General features: G+C 44.9%; 1 protein-coding gene across 2 annotated transcripts in view; it reads right to left on the bottom strand.

The window, feature by feature from the left end:
* The window catches only part of LOC109424163 (E3 ubiquitin-protein ligase TRIM9), a 540,509-nt gene extending 520,403 nt beyond the window's left edge, over positions 1–20,106 (bottom strand). For both annotated transcript variants that reach the window (XM_029859592.2, XM_029859600.2), the window contains exon 1: positions 18,346–20,106. In XM_029859592.2, coding sequence (XP_029715452.2) covers positions 18,346–19,140 — 795 coding nt within the window. In that variant the 5' untranslated portion in view covers positions 19,141–20,106. The remainder of the gene's footprint in view (positions 1–18,345) is intronic.
* Between the last annotated feature and the right edge of the window lie 341 nt (positions 20,107–20,447).

The raw sequence follows: 20,447 nt of genomic DNA, 5'->3' as shown, positions 1-20,447 counted from the left end.
GGTAAAATACGCATCGTTGATAGTTCTAGAAGTGCTCGGAAAAAATTTTCACGAGAAACGAATGGATCAAAAGATATTGTAAGAAAACAGAATTTAGATGGGTTTAGGGTGACCCATCCAAATTCTGTTTTCTATGATTCGTTAAAAAATATAAGTTAGGAACCATAAGAGATAGAATAATGGTTTCTTCGACAAACTCGTTCCAAATAAGTTCTTCTACAACTTTGTAGAACATTCTGTAAACGTACATAAAACTATTTGAAAGCAGATGTTTGGATTAGCTAAACTAGAGGGATCACCCTAATATCACAATGATGAGGAAAAAGTTCGAAAATATGAAGAAACTTTCCCAAAGACATCTAAAACTTACTGTAAACTGGTCGCAGTTACGGACCTAAACAGAAAAAAAAGTATACATTCAAACGTAATAGTTTATGTCATCAATGGTCATGATCACACAGATCTAACGACTCATCGATTTTGCCACCTCGATGAACATGGCCATTGGCAGCACCTTCTTACAGTACAATAATGGAATTGCCACAGTAAACAGAATCATGAAACGACCACGTGCTGATTGATGCAAGGCGCCACGCTTGGAAAAAAATACCGACTTCGTTAGAGTATGACAGATAAACAATAATATATTACCAAAATTTGCGAAGTTGTTACAGAATTTCAGTAAAAAACAATTATTGAACTCACAGCTCACAGTTGAGATTTCGGTAAAAATTATTGAACGAGCTGTACACTTCTTAAACATTATCTACGTCAGGACTTATCGTAGCTCCAACATCGACTATTATCACTACCTGGTTTAAACTGCGCCCAATTTAATTAAAGGTCTCCGTCCGGCACGGTACACTAGGTACGCGTCTGATGTAACCGAAAGCGCAAAGACTCTTGAAGCAGAATTGCCAAACGAGGTCGACCTCGATTTTTAGAGGACTACTGGAGAACAGTAAAAGCAGTCATCAACGACGCAGCCGAAAGCATCAACGAGTACGTGGAAGGGACGAAACGAAGTGGTTCAACGAGAACGGCAGATCGATTTTGGGGATGAAGAACAAAAACTGCGAGAAAATGCAACTGCTATACCATTCTCAAGAAACACGAAAGTTCTACCAAAAGCTCAACGCATTCCGCAACGGCTTCGTATTACGAGCTAAAATCTGCAAGGAGAGATACGGGAGCCTTTCGGCAGACATTGTAGCAGAACTCGTCAAGATGGGCCAAAAAAAAGTTGGCCATCTGCCTGCATCGGTTGATATTCAGGATCTGGAAAACCGAATAGCTACCAGAGGAGTGGAAGGAAAGGGTAATCTGCCACATTCACAATAAAGACAGCCATTTGGAATGTGAAAAATTCAGAGAGATGACCGTTTTGAATGTTGCATATAGAGAGCTATCCCAGATCATCATCCATCGAATTAGTTCGTGGGAAATTATCGATCCGCCTTCATTGACGGCCGGTCGACAACGAACCAAGTCTTTACCGTACGGCGAATCCTCCAGAAATGCCGTGAATACCCAGGTCCAATTTTCGGGTGAACTTTCTGGACCGTTTGATTTGAATCTCTCCGGGGACTGCGAAAACTCACATGACTACTTTCAACATAGCCCTGAAAGTTGGCATGCGATGAACTGCGCTTCAAATCCGGGATCAGATGTTCACGAAATCCGGTCAACTTGTCTACTTTGCGGATGACATGGACATTATTGTCTGAACATTAAGAATAGCTGAAGCACTACTTGGTCGGGGTTGATTTTCAGCCCTGGCTCTTTCAATTGTCTGTTCAGTTGCTTTTACACAAAACCCTCACTTTCATGTTCCATTATTTGCCACATTTATATTTCTCCGCGTGGGCACTGAATTCGATAATGCTCGTTCATAGTTATCACAAGATATCCAAATTTGTTAACTGCCCTGGGTCTACAGCATGTAACATTTGACATCAATTGCCCACATGATTCATGCACTAACTGTTTACCGGCTCTAAATAATAAGTCGCTTGTGTGGACAGGTATTGCAGCAGAATTGCACTTGCACTTCTACCACGACCATGTCCGCTTGCCTTCCTTCGATGCAATTGCATTGATATGAAACAGCTGTCAATGTACCTGACATGAGCGCGCGTTACGACTTTGGTAGGTACGGACGCCTTGATCGGTCGGGATTCGATCGTCTCGTCATCGTCATCGCCGCCACACCTAAGCTGCTCCCTCGCGCTTCCCCTTCCTAGGTTGAGGGGGGAAATTTGCGGATGCGCTAAATGCATTTTTGTTTTTCTCACCCATGATGATGCATCACCGTCGTCGTTGCGTCGCGTCGTGGCGGCGATGCACAACCGCGTTCAACGAGAGGTGTCCGTCTTCCTCGCCACTAAACGGTGGTAGGAACCGGTTTACGCGGCGGCGCGGCGGGCGATTTTTCATCCAAACAACCGGTTTCCAAGCTGATCTTCTCCGCGCGCGCGTTCTTGTTTCAAGCAACTTCTGTGTTGTTTATGTGCCTTTCTCCTTTTGTTGTTCTCAGCTCGGGTGTGTTTATGGACCATCGGACTTCCTTCGCTGTGCGCGCACATACCTAAATGGCATCTTATGAGGCAGTTTGTATATGAAGTTGTGGCCTGTCAGAATCTTGTTACATATCAAACACTCAATGGGGTCAGAAGGTGGCCCCGGTATGGCGGGTTATTGAGCTCCAGTGGGAAGTGATGGAACATGATCAGGATTGCTTTATTACCATATGAATCTTGGGTAAGGTTTCCATGTAAATTAGAAGTGGAGGTAATCTAGCCAGTTAGCGGCGTAAGGTGTCCCACTACTTTGTCACATTTGCATTGTACAGCTGAAATAAAAGACTTGTACATTCCATTTGATTGATACTTAAAACAGTAATAACATTTTTATATTTCTTTACCGCATTCCATAAACAAGTGTTTGGTTAGTTCAAAATCACCTCCAGTGAACCATCAAGATGCCCTCCTCAGGTTGTTGATGAAATGAAATTAAAGAAGGAGATAAAACAGTTTTAGATGCATCAAGAAACTTTTTTGTAGGGTTTCAACTTACATTTTAGGCTGGATCGCAGGTCCCTGTTGTTGATTAATAGATTACATATTACATATTGGAGTTTTTGAAGCATAAACTATTTTTTAAACTACTACAAATGACCCAACAACTCCATCCTTTGCCGGAGATCATTTCATTTGCAAATAAAAACTTAAGGGATGTCAATCTACAACAGAGCGGATGAACCGAAGTTTTCGGGGTAGTTACAGGCTTCTACGGGTCAAGCGATGACAAAGACCGCCAGCAAAGAGTTGTGTGCTTAGCTGGTAGTGCACTGGGCACTGTTGTCCTTCTGACTTCAGCTAGATTGAGGAGGTACGACCCGAGCGTCTGTTCTGTTGGCAGAAACAGGAACACAGCGGACGGGGAATGCACCGGGGATTCGGGAGAAGCCAGCGGAATAATCAGAAAACACGCGGAATAACTTTAACGCTAGGTTTATTGAATGGCAAATTACAAAGTTTGTATGTACGCGACAGGCGATAGAATTGAAAACTGAAAAATAACGGGTTTCTCTCCTCGAGCACGAAAGGGTGCATGGTTGCCAGATAGCGGGAACATATATTCGTGCAGTTGTGAAGGGGTACGCCGATGCACTCTCCACACTCCTCCTCAGCGACTACCTTCTTCATCGTGGATCTTCTAGTCCAAGTTTCACGACGAACTCTTCATGTTTCTGTGGTCCCAAAGGCTTCGTCATTACATCCGCTAACATGATCTCCGTGGGACAGTATTCGAGCACAACTTCCCTCTTCTCGCACAGTTCTTGAACAAATCTTTCTCTGGTATTGATATGCTTGGATCGTTTGCTCGACCTTTCTGTGTTGACGAAGGCGATACACCCCTGGTTATCCTCTTTCATCGTGGTTGGTTGTATCTGAGGTTCACCGAAGTCTTGCAGAAGCTGCCTCAACCAGATGGTCTCTTGGCAAGCTTCGGATAGCGAGACATACTCTGCTTCCATAGAAGAGAGCGTTACGCATGTTTGGCGGCGGCTTGCCCACGAAACGGCACCACCAGCGAACAAAAATACAAATCCCGATGTTGATCGCCGGCTGACGGGGTCTCCTGCCCAATCGGCATCGCAGTAGCCAATTAGCGGATCTTCTGTAGCACCACCCAAACGGAGATAATAGTTACTGGTCGCCTTCAGGTAGCGTAGTAAACGTTTTGCTGCGGTCCAGTCGGCTTGAGTAGGCTCCGAAAACTTTCTTCCAAATATCGCTGTACTGGCTGCAATGTCTGGCCTTGCAACAAGCGACAAGTACAGCATGCCCCCGACCAAGCTACGGTACTGGGTCACGTCCTCAAACGGTTCGCTGTTCATCTTATCCTTCAGAAATCCGATGTCCATAGGCGATCTCGTAGTTTTCGCGTTCTCCATTCCGTTCTTGAAAATCAACTTATCGATGAACTGTTTCAATCTGATCTTGAAGGTGTTGTCCTCGCGCAGAACCTCCACACCCAGGAAATGTCGAATCTCGCCCAGACACGTTAGTTCGAATTCCCGGCTCAAGTTCTCGAATTCCTTCTTCACGTTTGCTTCATCTGCTGACGCCAGTAGAATGTCATCTACGTGGACTATCAACAAATCTCGTCCTGCTGTTCCATCCTTCGTATACAGACACTGGTCTGCTGCAGAGGGTTTGAATCCGTGTTTGGTGAGCACTTCGTTCAATTTCTTATGCCAGCAACGTGCTGACTGACGGAGCCCGTAAATGCTCCTCCTGAGGCGGCAGACGTACTCCTCCTTGCCGACGACTACGAAACCGGGAGGCTGCCGCATATATACCTCCTCCTCGAGCACACCGTTGAGGTATGCGGTCCTAATATCCAGGTGTTGAACGATGAGATTCTGCTTGGCGGCGACGGTCAGAAACAGACGAAGTGTGGCTTGACGGGTAACTGGTGCAAAAACTTGGTCGAAGTCTATGCCACTTTTCTGGCTGTAGCCCTGCGCTACAACTCTCGCCTTCAATTTCACCACTTGATCTTCTTGGTTACGCTTGACCTTAAAAACCCATTTGGATCCAACGGGTTTCCGCCCCGGCGGTAGGGGTACTAGCTCCCAAGTACCGTTCCGCTGATGCGAATCCATCTCGTCCTTCATCGCTGCACGCCAATCCGAACTTTCAAGAGCTTCCACATAATCGTCCGGTTCTTCAACGGCACATGCCGCAATCCCAACAGCGTACTCCAACAGATAGTCTTCAAGATGCTTCGGTATAGCTCGGTTCTGCCGTGCCGATCTACGCACGGGACCCGAGGTGCCAGCTGGTTCAGCGCGTGGGGTGCTGAACTGTTCCTCCGCTTCCTCTTCTTCGCCAAAATCCTCGGAATCAGTCTCCTCCTTAAACGCTGCCGGATTTATCTCTTCCTTCGCTTGCTCTTTGGTAGGCGCCGTCTCTGAAGCTGGAAACTCAACGAACGACGTTCCGTTCTCGATTTCCATGAAGCGGGCGTCCCTGCTGATAGTGATGCAGTCGGTCTCCGGGTCCACAAATCTATAGCCCTTGTGCTCCATTGAGTATCCCAGGAAAGTTAGACGCTTCGCTTTCGGTTCCATCTTGCTGCGTTTCACGTCGGGGACATGGACGTATGCTTGACTGCCAAAGACCCGCATGTGGGCAAGGTCCGGCTTCCGCCCCCACCACATCTCAAATGGAGTCTTGGGAACTGATCTAGACGGGACACGGTTCTGAATGTAAGTAGCGGTCAAAACGGCTTCGCCCCAGAAGCGCTTATCAAGCCCGGAGTCCAGAAGCATACAGGTCGCCATTTCAGTTATGGACCTGTTTTTCCGCTCCGCTACACCGTTAGATTGGGGAGTATAGGGAGTCGTAAACTGTGGCTTAATCCCGTTGGCACGATAAAAGTCTCGCAAGGTCTTGTTATCAAACTCCCCCCACCGTCTGATCGAATAACAGAGGGCTTCCTACCAAAAAGATTCTCGGTCCAATTCACGAAGTTGATAATATTTTGGGCCGCCTCAGACTTATGTTTCAGCAGATACGTGACTGTGAAACGGCTATAGTCGTCAATTAGGCGCATGACGTATCTATTCCCACTCGGCGTGGCGGTTTTCATGGGCCCGCAAAGATCAGTATGGACGATATCGAGAATCCTTGACGACTTCCTTTCGGCAACGCACGGGAACGGTGCTCTTGCCGCTTTGCCTTCAAGGCAGCACTCACAAACAAGTCTAAGACCACAATCACTCACCTTCATTCCCCTTGCAAGCTCCTCTTTGTTGATGCGTTCCGCCGCCGCCCAATCGCGGTGGCCGAGGCGACGGTGCCACAAGTGCTGGCAGTTTTCCTTGTGCTGCCCACCTGTAGCTTGTAGCGAAGACTCCGCCTGACGCAGGTGATATAGGCCGCCGCAGCGAGCACCTGTCGCTACAACGCTCCCCTCCGAATCGATGATACGGCAACCATCACGATCAAAACACACATCAAGCTTCTTCTGAGCTAGTTTCTCAACGGAAATTAGGTTCGTAGACTGTCCGGGGACGTATTTCACACCACTTATGTCGATCCGGATCACTTTATCGTCACCGTCTATGCCGTGAAGCACTCCGGCGCCCTCACCAAGGATCTGCGTTTTCTTACCGTCAGCGAGAGTAATGTACCCTCCACAAGATTCATCAAACGTGGTAAAAAACGATTTATCGCACGTCATGTGCGCACTGGCGCCGCTGTCAATAATCCAAGATCGACAATTTTCACCGTTCACTACGAAAGCGATTCCCCTCGAGTCACTGTGTACTGCTTTCGCTTTTACACTATCACTTTTCTTCGGCTTCGGGCCACTCGACGAGCTGCTGCTGTTTTCTTCTTTCTTCGCTTCCAGAAGCTTCCGGCAGTTCCGTTGCAGGTGGCCGGGCTTCTTGCAATAGAAGCACACACGCGTCTCACTCGTCTTCATCACGGCGGATTTCATCGCTTTTTCTTTCTTCACCGGATTACCGTCCCGTTCCAGCCGGCGCTGGAATTCGTCCATCAATTTGGACTTCACTACCTGGAGCGTAATGTCATCTTGTGACCGCGAATCGAGAGCCGTAACAAGGCCATCGAAAGAGGGTGGAAGACTCCTCCACAGCAAACAAATCTTCGTGTCGGCGTCGAGCGTCGTGCCCGCGGCGTCGAGACGATCAAATAAATCGTCTACTTCGAAGTTCGAACAGATGTTGTTCCAAATCGCCGCGCTCCGAAAGATTGATCGCACATAACTTTTTGAGTAACGACACACGAACCGAACGGGTACTCTTTTCATGGTACGCCTTCAACGCGCCGAACACATCATGAGCGAACGCACACTTTTTCACTATGGCGAGCTGGCTGTCTTCCAACAGCAACACCAGCGTCGCCTTCGCCTTGCGATTCGCGATTTCCCAGTCATCGTCACGATCAAATTCGTCGGGAACGTCTTCGACCACAACATTCCACAAATCGTCCCGGGCTAATAAATTTTCCACCCGGAGCTTCCAGGTCGCCCAATTCGTTCCGTTTAGTTTCGGGATCGAGAATTTCGCATCGGCCATCTTTTCACTCGCGCACTTTTTCACTCGGCCGGACCGACTCACTAACACACCCAAACGATGGGGCCTTCTCGGTGTTTCTTTTCCACTTCTCGCTTTCAATGCGGAACACTAGCAATGGCGGCTCTGCTCGGCCGGCCAAAACTTTTCACTTTCACCGATCCCGCGGGGCCTCTGCGCTGGGCCCATAGCCTGTTGGCAGAAACAGGAACACAGCGGACGGGGAATGCACCGGGGATTCGGGAGAAGCCAGCGGAATAATCAGAAAAACACGCGGAATTACTTTAACGCTAGGTTTATTGAATGGCAAATTACAAAGTTTGTATGTACGCGACGAGCGATAGAATTGAAAACTGAAAAATAACGGGTTTCTCTCCTCGAGCCTTAAAGGGTGCATGGTTGCCAGATAGCGGGAACATATATTCGTGCAGTTGTGAAGGGGTACGCCGATGCACTCTCCACATGTTCACCAAGGAGGTGCGGCTCAAACAGCGTCTGTTCTGGCATCCAGCGGCTGAGTAAGAAACCCTGCACCACGCCCAGTTAGATCCAAGGTGGTAGCGGTGGTGTCCGTGTGTTGGTTGGGACGTTAAACAGAACTGGCACGATGGCCCTACGGCGAGACAGGAGTGTTGGCATAGGCCTAATAAGCCACCCGTGAAAATCCCCATTGTGAATAACATAGGAGAAAATGCGACTCGATACAATCGGCAAAGACCCACGCGAGGAAAAACGGACTACGATTCTAATCTTGGAACATGGAATTGTAAGTCACTTGGTTTAGCAGGATGTGACGAATTATATCCCCGCAACTTCGACATCGTGGCATTACAGGAACTTTGTTGGACAAGAACAAGACAGAAACTGTAAAAAAGCGTGCATTGAGCGACTGATTTATAGTGTTGGGCAAGATCCCAAGTAACATTTTAAGTTTTGTTCGGCTCTACAAGAGATCTTCATGTCCAATTTTATAAAATTTGCAATAAAACTGAATCATACATCAAAACCGCTAGATAACCTCTTTAAGAGCATCTTCCGGCTAAGTGGCCCACTTTCGGAGAGGTTTGGCAAACTGCATTAAGGGTAGCAAAAAAACCGTTTTAAAATCTAGTTGAAATATTTCCCATTCTCGATTGTTGTTGTTTTTTTTTTCAACAAAAACTATGACAGCTTAAGATGTAGAGAAGCTTCTTCGATGGCACGTAAAGTTCAGGAGGATACATCATTCGTAAGTAGAAAGCGATTATTTCAAAGCAGTATTTTAGTAGTTATTGTGCTGGTAGGCTTGTGCGCATTCGAATTTACCGTGAATATTGGGGTTGCAGAATCATAAAATTAATGCGCTTCGAAAATAGTGAATATTATCATCTTGGAATGAAATAAATCAATTTGTGAATTTAGTAAAACTATCCCGAATCACAAGAAAACTCAGCAGAAAGAGTTAATTTATGTGAGCATGTTATGAAAATGGTTGCAAACTACCAATTCATTGCTAATTTAAGCAAAATTAACTATTTTTCATTCACGTAAGCTAATTCTTCAATATGGCGACGACCATAATCAGCGAAAATAAAACGAAAGCAAGTTTACTTTTATGATGACCGCAATAAACCTAGCAGTGTCGTAGTTTCTGCTTTTCCACCAACAGATGTCGATACTAATCGAACGGATCGCCATCTGTTGAGAGTTTTAACAGTTTTATTGCGGTAATAATGATTGCCAGAAGGTTTACATATCGGAAAGTTTTATTTACTATTAAAATCTGTCTTTATGGATATCTTCAAGTATACTATAAAACATTGTATTGATGGTTTTCATAAAAGCAGTCATAAAACTGTGAGTTTTAATTATTGCTGTAATAAAACATTAATAAAAATCAAACAAAACCAATCAGCGATGGAATTGTTACTTGGGATGCGACAACGTGTGATCGGGTGGCATGTTGAGAGTTAAGGGTCGTTTCTTCAACTACAGCATCATCAACGTGCACTGAACACGAAGGGAGACCTGATGACGAGAAAGAAGCGTTCTACGCATGGTTAGAGCAAACTTACGATGGTTGCCCGCCGCGTGACGTGAAAATCGTTGTCGGCGATATGAATGCGCAGGTTGGAAGGGAGGATATGTACAGACCGGTAATCGCACGGAAAGATCGATGTACACAGAGCAAGGAGTAACTTTCACGCAGCGATCGAAAAGACAAAAGATTTCATGCAAACTTGTGTGAAATTTCACGCAAATTTGTGTAACACCGGATCAGCACATTTTTTGTGCTGATCCAGTCGTACGCAAATATGAGTGGAAAATCCTTTGTCTTTTCGCAAGTTACTCATTCGCTGTGTACTTCCGTTTTAGGGTGCGAGCGAAACAGCCTGCACGCCGTATCGAATGATAACGGCCAGCGATGCGTAAACTTTGCGGCTGGCCGCGGCTCAATATTGAGCAGCTGCGTAACGTAAAAGTGGCTCAAGACTACGCGCAGCAGCTAGCAGTGGCTCTACCAAGAACAGCTTGGCGCACCAACACTTGAAGATGGCTGGAGGGACATCGGATCCGCCATAGGTAGTACCTCGGCTACAGCCCTAGGCTTCGCGACTCCGAATCACAGAAACGACTGGTACGACGACGAATGTGAAAGTTGAAAAACGAAAATAATGCATCATGGACGATAATGCAGCAACACCGTACGTGAGCGAATGAAGCACGTTACAGACAGGCGCGGAACAGGCAGAGCTCAGTCTTTCGGAGGAAGAAGCGTCAGCAGGAAGAACGAGATCGCGAAGTGAAGGAAGAGCTGTACCGCGCTAAGGACAGCTGAACCGCTCGCGCAGAGGCTTTGTGCCACAAGCCGACATGTGCCGAGATAATCACGGCAATATTCTTACGAGCGAGCGTTAGGTGGTCGAGAGATGGCGGCAGCATTACGATGAGCACCTCAATGACGACGTTCAAAACATCAAAGGAGGCGTGGTAATAGATCTAGGAGTACGTGCGCAGGGCGGAAGATTTCCAGCCCCTAGCCTCCAAGAGATTGAAGAGGAGGTTAGCCGGTTGAAAACAATAAAGCCGCTGGAGCAGATCAACTACCAAGCGAGTTACTAAAATACGGTGGAGAAGCACTGGTGAGAGCACTACACTGGGTTATTACTAAGATTTTGAAGGAGGAAGTATTACCGAAGGAATGGATGGAAGGTATCGTGTGACCCAACTACAAAAAGGGCGATAAGTTGGATTGCGAGAACTATCGCGCAATCATACAACTGAGCGCTGCCTACAAGATATTTATGCCGACGTCTATCACCGATTGCAAGAGAGTTCGTGGGACAATATCAGGCTGGATTCATGGATGAACGTGCTACAACGGACCAGATGTTCGCCATCCGCCAGGTGTTGCAGAAATGCCGTGAATACAACGTTCCCACACATCACTCGTTCATCGATTTCAAATCGGCGTATGATACAATCGATCGTGAACAGCTATGGCAGATTATGCACGAATACGAATCAAGGCGACGATTGGATCAAGTGATGTGGGTAGTTCGAGTATCAGGGGCACTCTCAAGTCCCTTCGAATCTCGCAGAGGGCTACGGCAACGTGATGGTCTTTCGTGCTTGCTGTTCAACATTGCGTTAGAGAGTGTAATAAAAAGAGCGGGGATGAATACGAGTGGGGCGATTTTCACTAAGTCCGTTCAGCTACTTGGTTTCGCTGATGATTTTGATATTATAGCTCGTAAATTTGAGACGTTGGCGGAAACGTACACCCTACTACAGAGTGAAGCCAACCGAATCGGACTAGTCATTAATGTGTCGAAGACAAAGTACACTACCCGCCAAAAATATGGAATCGCATCGCCTAGTATTGCAACACCCCAGTTGAATATTGCAGCACCCCCAGAAAGTTTGGCATCACCTGAAGACTTCATCACTTTCTGAACTGAATCTCAAAAACCGTATCACCTGCATAGTTTAGACCTTCAGCAAAGTTGATCAGAGGACCTATGGCTATCAAATGGTGGTAAGTTTAGTGCGTAATTCCGCCGCTAGGTGGCGCCAGTGTGCGTTTAAAACGAAGTACTTTGACTTGGGGTATCTCATGATTCTGACCACCTAGAAAGTTCGTGTCTTCGGCAAAGTTGATCAGACGGTCTATGGCTATCAAATGGTGGTAAGTTTAGTGCGTAATTCCGCCGCTAGGTGGCGCCAGTGTGCGTTTAAAACGAAGTACTTTGACATGGGTTATCTCATAATTCTGACCACCTAGAAAGTTCGTGTCTTCGGCAAAGTTGACCAGACGGTCTATGGCTATCAAATGGCGGTAAGTTTAGTGCGTAATTCCGCCGCTAGGTGGCGCCAGTATGCGTTTAAAACGAAGTACTTTGACATGGGTTATCTCATGATTCTGACCACCTAGAAAGTCGTGTCTTCGGCAAAGTTGATCAGCCGGTCTATGGCTATCAAATGGTAGTACGTATACTGCATAATTCCGCCGCTATGAGGCGCCAGTATGCATTAACAACGAAGTATTTTGACAAGGTTTATCTCATGATTTTGACCACCTAGAATGTTCGTGTCTTCGGCAATGTTGATCAGACGGTCTATGGCTATCAAATGGTGGTAATTTTAGTGCGTAATTCCGTCGCTATGTGGCGCTAGTGTGCGTTTAAAACGAAGTACTTTGACATGGCTTGTCTCATGATTCTGATCACCTAGGCCATACGCCGCAGTTTGTTACGCCGCCGGTTTTTATTTTTCGCGCCGGTGATCAGTGCACAAACAAAATTAATGTTGCATTCCTTCAAGGATTCCTCTTGAAATTCTTTCGGGGATTTCTCCTGATACGCTGTCGTGGATTTCTTTTAAAATTCCTTCGGGGTATCCTCCTGGAATTTCTTTTAGAATTCCCACGGAGATTCCTCCTTGATTTCCACCAGGGATTCCTCATAGAATTCCTCCAGGAGTCCTCCTGAAATTTATTCGGGGATTTCTCCTAGTGTTTCTTCGGAGATTTATTCTGAAATTCCTATGGGGTTTCCTCTTCCCCCTGAGATTTCTCCTGTTATTTCTTCGGAGATTTCTCTTGAAATTTCTTCAGGATGTCCTCCTGGAATTCCGTCGAAGTATTCATTCTGGACTTCCTTCAGGGATTCCTTCGGAGATTTCTCGTTGAATTCTTTCGGAGGTTTCTTTTGGAATTCGTTCGGGGTCTCCTCCTAGAGTTATTTTGGGGATTTCTCCTGGAATTATTTCGGGGATTCCTCCTGACATTCCGTCGGGGATTCCCCCTGGAATTTCTACGGGAACTCCTCCAGCAATTACTTCGGAGGTTTTTCCTGGATTTCCTTTGGAGTTTCCTCTTGGGATTTCTGTTGTGATTCCTCTTCGAATTTCTTCGGAGATTGCTCCAGAAATGTTCCATTGAATTCCTCCGGGGATTCCACCTAGAATTCCTTCGGGGTTTCCTACTGGAATTCCATGGGGAATTTCTTATAGAATTCATTCGGAGATTCCTCTTGGAATTCCTTCGGTGATTCCTCTAGAATTCCCTCAAGGATTTCTCCTGGAACTCTTTCAGAGGATATTTTTCGTTGATCCGTTATTGAAATCCTTTGGAGATTCTCACCCGAATTCCCTTGGAAGTTCCCACTGGAGTCCTGCTGGAATTCCTTTGGGAATCATGCAGGATTATTTTCGGAATTTGCTCTTGAAATTCCTGCGGGGATTCCTCCTGAAATGCCTTTGGGGATTCCCCCTAAAATTTCTTCGAAGATTCCTTTTCAATTTTGTCCACGGGTTCCTCATGAAATTTCTTCGAGGATTCCTCTAATTTTTTTTTCGATGGTTCCTCCTAGAAGTCTTTTGAGGATTCCTTCACGAATTACTTTGAAAAATTCTTTCTGGAATTTCTTTGGAGATTCCTCCAGGACTTCCTTCATGGATTTCTCCTGAAATTCTTTCGGGGATTCCTTTTGATATTCCGTCGTGGATTCCACCGGGAATTCCTTCGGGGTATCCTCTTAGAGTTCCTTCGGGGATTTGCCTTGGAATTTCTTCGTGGATTCCTGCTGGACTTCCTTCAAAGTTTCTTCTTGATATTTCTTCGGGTATTCCTCCTGATATTCCGTCGGGGATTCCTCCTAAAATTAACATGGATGCTCCTTCTGGAATAACTTTGAAGTTTCCTCTTGGAATTCCTGTGGCGATTCCTTTTTTATTTTTTTCGGTGATTCTTCCTGGAATTCCTTAAATTCTTCATGGAATTTCTTCAGGGTTTCCTTCTTGAATTTATTCGGTGATTTCTCCAAGAATTCCTTCGGAAATTCTTTTCAGAATTCGGGGATTCTTCTTAGAGTTCCTTCAAGGATTTCTTCGGGGATTCCTTCTGACTTCCTATGGAAATTTCTCTTGGGGGTTTCCTCTTAAAAAACCTTTGAGGATTCCGCTCGCAATTCCTTCGAAGATTTCTTCCGAAGTTCTTTCGGTGGCTCCTCCTGAGATTTCTGCATAAACTTCTCCTGCAATTTCTTGGGAGATTCCTTCGAAGATTCTTTCTGGAATCCTGCGGGGATTCCTCTTAGAATTCCTGCGGGGATTCCTACTGGAATTCTCTCAGGGATTTATCCTGGAGTTCCTCCAGAAATACCTCTTAGGTAATTTTCGTTGATCCCTCTTAGAATTCCTTTGGGGATTCTTTTTCGAATATTCTTCTAAGCTCCCACTTGAATTCTTTTGAGGTTTTCTGCTGGAAAATCGTTCGGAGTTTCTCCTGGATATTTTTCGTTGATTCCTCCTAGAAATCCTTGCTTAAAGGATTCCTTCTCGAATTCCCTTTGAAATTCCCGCTGGAATTCCTTCGAGAATTTCTGCTGTAAATCCCTTAGGATTTCTTCTTGAATTCAGTTATGGAATCCTCCTGGATTTCTTTCTGAAATTCCTCGAAAATTTCAATCATGGATTCCTTTAGAAGTTTCTGCAGGGATCTCTCTAAGACAGACTCTTGAACCACCAGAGATTTCTGCAGTCGTTCCTTCAGGATTTCATACAGCGGTTCTTGCAGAGATAAGCCCAGAATTTTCTTCATGGATTTCTCCAGTTTCTTTCAAGGTTCCTCCTGGAATTCCTTCTCAGATTCCTCCCTGAAGAAACGAGATTCCTTCCCTCTAAATAAATTAAACAAAAAATGTAGCAAAATCTCTATTGTATTGCCTTCAATTGCAATGCAGTTTTGCAACATGAACTACACTAAGGATGCTGGTAATGCCACAATAGGTCTATTCACTGGTCGCAGCGATGGATCTGAACAGGACTTACAAAAGGTATTCATTCAATCAATAGTTTATGTCATCGATGGTCATGAAATAGCCCAGACTACAAATTCTAGAGAGTAATGATAACTTGTTTGCTTTGTCAATGTAACATTATTGTCAAATTAAGGTCACGCCGATTCACGCCACCAAAAGCTGCCACCAGCGTGACGCCGCCGCCGCCGGCCAAAAATGGTCCTCACGCTGCCGCCGAGCAAAATATAGTCGGCGCACATGTAGGTCTAGTTGGTCAGAATCATGAGATAACCCATGTCAAAGTACTTCGTTGTAAATGCACACTAGCGCCACATAGCGGCGGAATTACGCACTAAAATTACCACCATTTGATAGCCATAGACCTTGTGATCAACATTGCTGAGAACACGAACATTCTAGGTGGTCAGAATCATGAGATAAACCATATTAAAGTACTTCGTTGTAAATGCACACTAGCGCCACGTAGCGGTGGAATTACGCACTAAACTAACCACCATTTGATAGCCATAACCCTTCTGATCATCATTGCTGAAGACACGAACATTCTAGGTGGTCAGAATCTTGAGATAAACCATGTCAAAATACTTCATTGTAAATGCACACTAGCGCCACATAGCGGCGGAAATACGCACTGAACCAACCACCATTTGATTGCCTTAGACCTTCTGATCAACATTGCTGAAGACACGAGTTTTCTAGGTGGTCAGAATCTTGAGATAAACCATGTCAAAGTACTTTATTGTAAATGCACACTAGCGCCACATAGCGGCGGAATTACGCACTAAAATTACAACCATTTGATAGCCATAACTCTTCTGATCATCATTGCTGAAGACACGAACATTCTAGGTGGTCAGAATCTTGAGATAAACCATGTCAAAGTACTACATTGTAAATGCACACTAGCGCCACATAGCGGCGGAATTACGCACTAAACTTACCACTATTTGATAGCCATAACCCTTCTGATCAACATTGCTGAAGACACGAACATTCTAGGTGGTCAGAATCTTGAGATAAACCATGTCAAAGTACTTCATTATAAATGCACACTAGCGCCACATAGCGGCGGAATTACGCACTAAACTAACCACCATTTGATAGCCATAACTCTTCTGATCAACATTGCTGAAGACACGAACATTCTAAGTGGTCAGAATCTTGAGATAAACCATGTCAAAGTACTTCATCGTAAATGCATACTAGCGCCACATAGTGGCGGAATTACGTACCAAACATTTCACCATTTGAAGGTCATAAACCTGCTGAACAACTTTGCCGAAGGTCTAAACTTTGCAGAGGATACGGTTTTTGAGACATAGTTTAGTAAAAAAATAAGGTTTTCAGGTGATGCCAAACTTTTTGGGGTGCTGCAATATTCAATTGGGGTGTTGCAATACTAGAAGATGCGATTCCATATTTATGGCGGGTAGTGTACATAATGGCAAAGGGCTCCAGGGAGGAATCACAGCACTATCGACGGTGATGAAATCGAGGCGATTGAAGAATTTGTGTACTTGGGCTCACTGGTGACCGCCGACAACGACACCAGCAGAGAAATTCAGAGACAGGAAATCGAGCTTACTTTGGACTCCACAAAACTCTACGATCGAACAAAGTTCGCCGTCACACGAAGTTAACTATCTACAAAACGCTGATTAGACCGGTAGTCCTCTTTGGGTAAGAAGCATGGACCCTACGTGCAAAAGACCAACGCGAACTTGGAGTTTTCGAACGGAAGGTGTTGCGTACCATCTACGGCGGAGTGCAGATGGAAGACGGGATTTGGAGATGATAAATGAATCAGCTGCTGAGAGAACCAACCATCGTCCACACCGTGAAAATCGGGAGGCTACGGTGGGCGGGTCACGTCATCAGGATGTCGGATAGCAACCCAACAAAAATAGTTCTCGAGAGTCATCCGACCGGTACAAGAAGACTTGGTGCGCAGCGAGCTAGGTGGGTCGACCTAGTGGAGGACGAATTGCGGACCCTTCGCAGAGTGCGGAACTGGAGACACACAGTCATGGACCGCATAGAATGGAGTCGACTCCTATGTATAGCAGTGGACACTCAGGCCTTAGTCTGACCGGTGGGGTAAGTAAGCCCATTTCTATTCTGTGTGAGTTCAAATCCGGGACAAAAACTACTGTTACTGATTACCCCACTTTTGTCGGCATAATTAACACAACACTTTGTAATGCATTTCACATTTCTTGGATTGCGCTAAATTCAAAATTTCGAAAAACCAAAAAATGACCACGATTGGCAAACGAAACAAAAACAACTTGTACCACGATAAAGTCATGCACAAAGATTGATCATCTTCCTTTGCTGTTAAGTGCTAGGGGCAAGACAAATCTAATGAGAGAAAATCTGTGTGCTAAGTGTTGTATAGAATTCCTCAGAGTTCCTCAAAGTTTTTTTTCACATTCATACCAAAGTGTGATCTAGCACCAATGTCAAACTGCAAAGTGCTGCATGTGCTGAATGAAAATTGCAGTTTTGGGAATGTCTTTCGATAAATTTCGCCGATCATCGATAAAAAGAGTAACTCCGAATTTTCCAGAGTTGCTATCGTTTTCACAGTGTCTTTCCCTTAGGCTAAGTGTTGGCAGTCGTTGGGAATAACACAAACAACGTTGTCGAATCGATATATGGAACTTCTGCTTATCTTTATATTCAGGATTTTTATATTAACTACTTTTTTGCGATAACACAACCTATCATAACCTAATTTTGTATGGTAGTTTTGGACAAAAATACCCTGTTCCCGTTTGATGTGTACACATTTTAATTTATACATACAACGTTGACCCACCCTGCTGGCCAAGTCTACTCTGAAACATGTTCTTAAGATGCCAGTACACAGGATAAAATATTTGACCAAAAAGAAATCAATGCTCAAACATCTTGTTTGACTCGATCGAATTTTCGTTTTACTCTTTAGTTCATTCGTTGTCAAATATTTAATCCTGTGTACTTATAACCTTAGGGTTGTTTACTACTACTAAACGAAATACGTTCTCCACTAAATGTCAAAAACAATTGGCTTCTTTAGCGGTGTTGAGATAATTCCATATTCTGAATCTGCATGCGAAACTGAGCCGAAATCCAAATTTTCATGAATTTTGGTGCCCGGGAACCTATTTAAAAACAAATTTGAAGTTTGTATGGGAGCGATTTGTCGAAACACCCCTCGTCGCATTTTGTACTGGGTGGAGCTGTCAAGCAGTTGCCCAGCTGTCAAAAGGTGATTTCAAAAAATCTCTTTGAAATTGATTTTAGGTACCAAAATAAAGTTCAAAAAATCTGAAAAAAATCATAGTGGCTCAGAAAAAGGTGCTCTTTCGTATAAAATCAAAAAATTGATACATTTTTCATAATTTAAAAACCCAATTGCTAAAATTCATACAAATCCAAACTTACCTTTTGAGCTTTGCACATCGCCATGATGGATTGCAAGTCGTGGGACTGATGACGGTTGTCGGCCATACACTGGGTGCAGATGGGCAGCTTGCAGCCCATGCAGTACATTGCAAGCGGCTCGTTATGTTCACCGCAGATCGACTCTCGAAGCTGAGAGGCGCCACGTGGCTTGGTAAGTGTGTGCTTAGCCAGTGGTCCACGTGCCGGATGACAAAGTTCACGACATCCATCGCAATAGCGTATTTCACACTGCTCGCAAACAACGGATGCTACCTTCGGCGGTTCGGTTTCACACATCTGACATCTCAAGGCTTCACGTTCGCAGAAGCGATCCACAATGGATTCCATCGCCCGATACAGTGGCAAATTTCTGGCGCCAAGCTCGTCAAAGAATACGATCTTACGGCAAACGGGGCAAGCAAGAGAGAATACCGATCCCGAGCCGGACGGCGGGAACAAAAGCCCTTGAAGATTCGGAGTGCCGGCGTACGAGCCTGGACGAGAAGTGCAGCAAATAACCCCGGAGTCTGCCTCGCTCAAAATGCTAACTTTGTCGGCCTGATCCTGATCTGATGAAACGCTCTCGGTCGCACTTGAGCTGCCAGTGCTAACTGATGAAGCTGACGACTGCGACGAGTGCTGTTGATGCAAATGAGCTGCCGGAGCGTGGTGGACTTGATTTGCTGTTGTCTGGATGTCCAGGGCACACGCTAAGCAAAGCGCATGATAGCACGGCAGCAGCACCGGACTAGAGAACAGTTGCTTGCAAACAGGGCAGCGTAGTTCCTCCTCCATGCTAGAATCCTTTTGAACAATCTCTCGCGTAAATTTTAATAAATTCACACATTCAACTATTTTTCGGTCACTAAACCATTTAACAACTTTTTCCGTTTCACTTTATCCTCGGATCCAATTTATATGCAAATCATCTCACACTTTAAACAAGTTGGCCTTCTTCCGTCCTTCCTTCCTTGTCGCATACGCCAGGTTTTTCTCCCCGGAATTAATCTCTACACCATATAACAGGAAACACCCTCATACGGCTGGGAGTCAGGAAACATTTTCATCTCTCGCTTAATTTTCCCAGCGCTGAAAATTTTATCGATTTCCTCTTCACGTAGCTTCCACGGTTCACCTTCCAACCAATCCCGACGACAAGAACACTGTGCTCTTCACGCCGTCGCTGCTCTCCGCTTGGTTCAACACTCCTTTATTTATTATTTATCGCTTCAAGCCTCTTCCACTGTGGGTTTTCAATAACCGAACCACATTAATCACTATTCAAACTGATTTCTGCTTCTTAATCAATTTATTACCGCATCCCCATTCACTGCGCTTGCCATTCCCCATTCATCAATTATAATCGATTTGTAATGCATCCAATTAATCTGATCTTCATTCATTCATAACTGCACTGATTTCAGCCGCCCTGCCCTCACTTCTTCAAGATCCAAGATGTTGTGCCCGTTGAAGAGCTATCTCTTACTATCCACTGATAAAATTCTCCGCCCAGAAGGATTCATTCACCTCACACTCCGACGTGAACATGGACGTGAAGCACAAAAACATCCCAAACTATCCACTTTCTTCTGCACAGGAACAGCCTCAAAGGACCTTTTTCCTAATTCAGGAGTTTACCACCCTCCCGTCGCCACCATAAGGCAAAAAAACGCAACCGACAAGAGCCGTAGGACCAGAACCGACCTGAACCACTCGCGACCAACGCTCTCACGAAACTGATTCGAAAGTGGCTGTCTGCTGCAGCAGGTCTTGCCGATTGCGTGATAATTTTCCGTGTTAAGAATATTTAGTTAAGTCAAAGGTTTTTCATAGCACATTATATAAGTCATTATTGGTCAAAATTTCATTACATTCGGTTAATTGAATCCGGAGATATAACAGCTCAAAGTTGGCTATCGGATAATTTTACCATTTTCAAAAATCTTTATAACTTCGTGAAGAATTGTCCGATCTTTTCCAAATTTTGTCCACTGATACACAACTAGTTGAAAAACTTACAGTAAAAATTTGAGAATATTTGATGCACTTTTCGAATAGTTACAGCTAATTAAACATTTTTTGAAAAGTGAAAATTTTGCCTG

Source organism: Aedes albopictus, chromosome 2 (genome assembly GCF_035046485.1).
Source record: "Aedes albopictus strain Foshan chromosome 2, AalbF5, whole genome shotgun sequence".
Lineage (NCBI taxonomy): Eukaryota > Metazoa > Arthropoda > Insecta > Diptera > Culicidae > Aedes > Aedes albopictus.
Note: the sequence above shows the minus strand (reverse complement) of the source record. Positions and strands in the feature narration are given on the sequence as shown.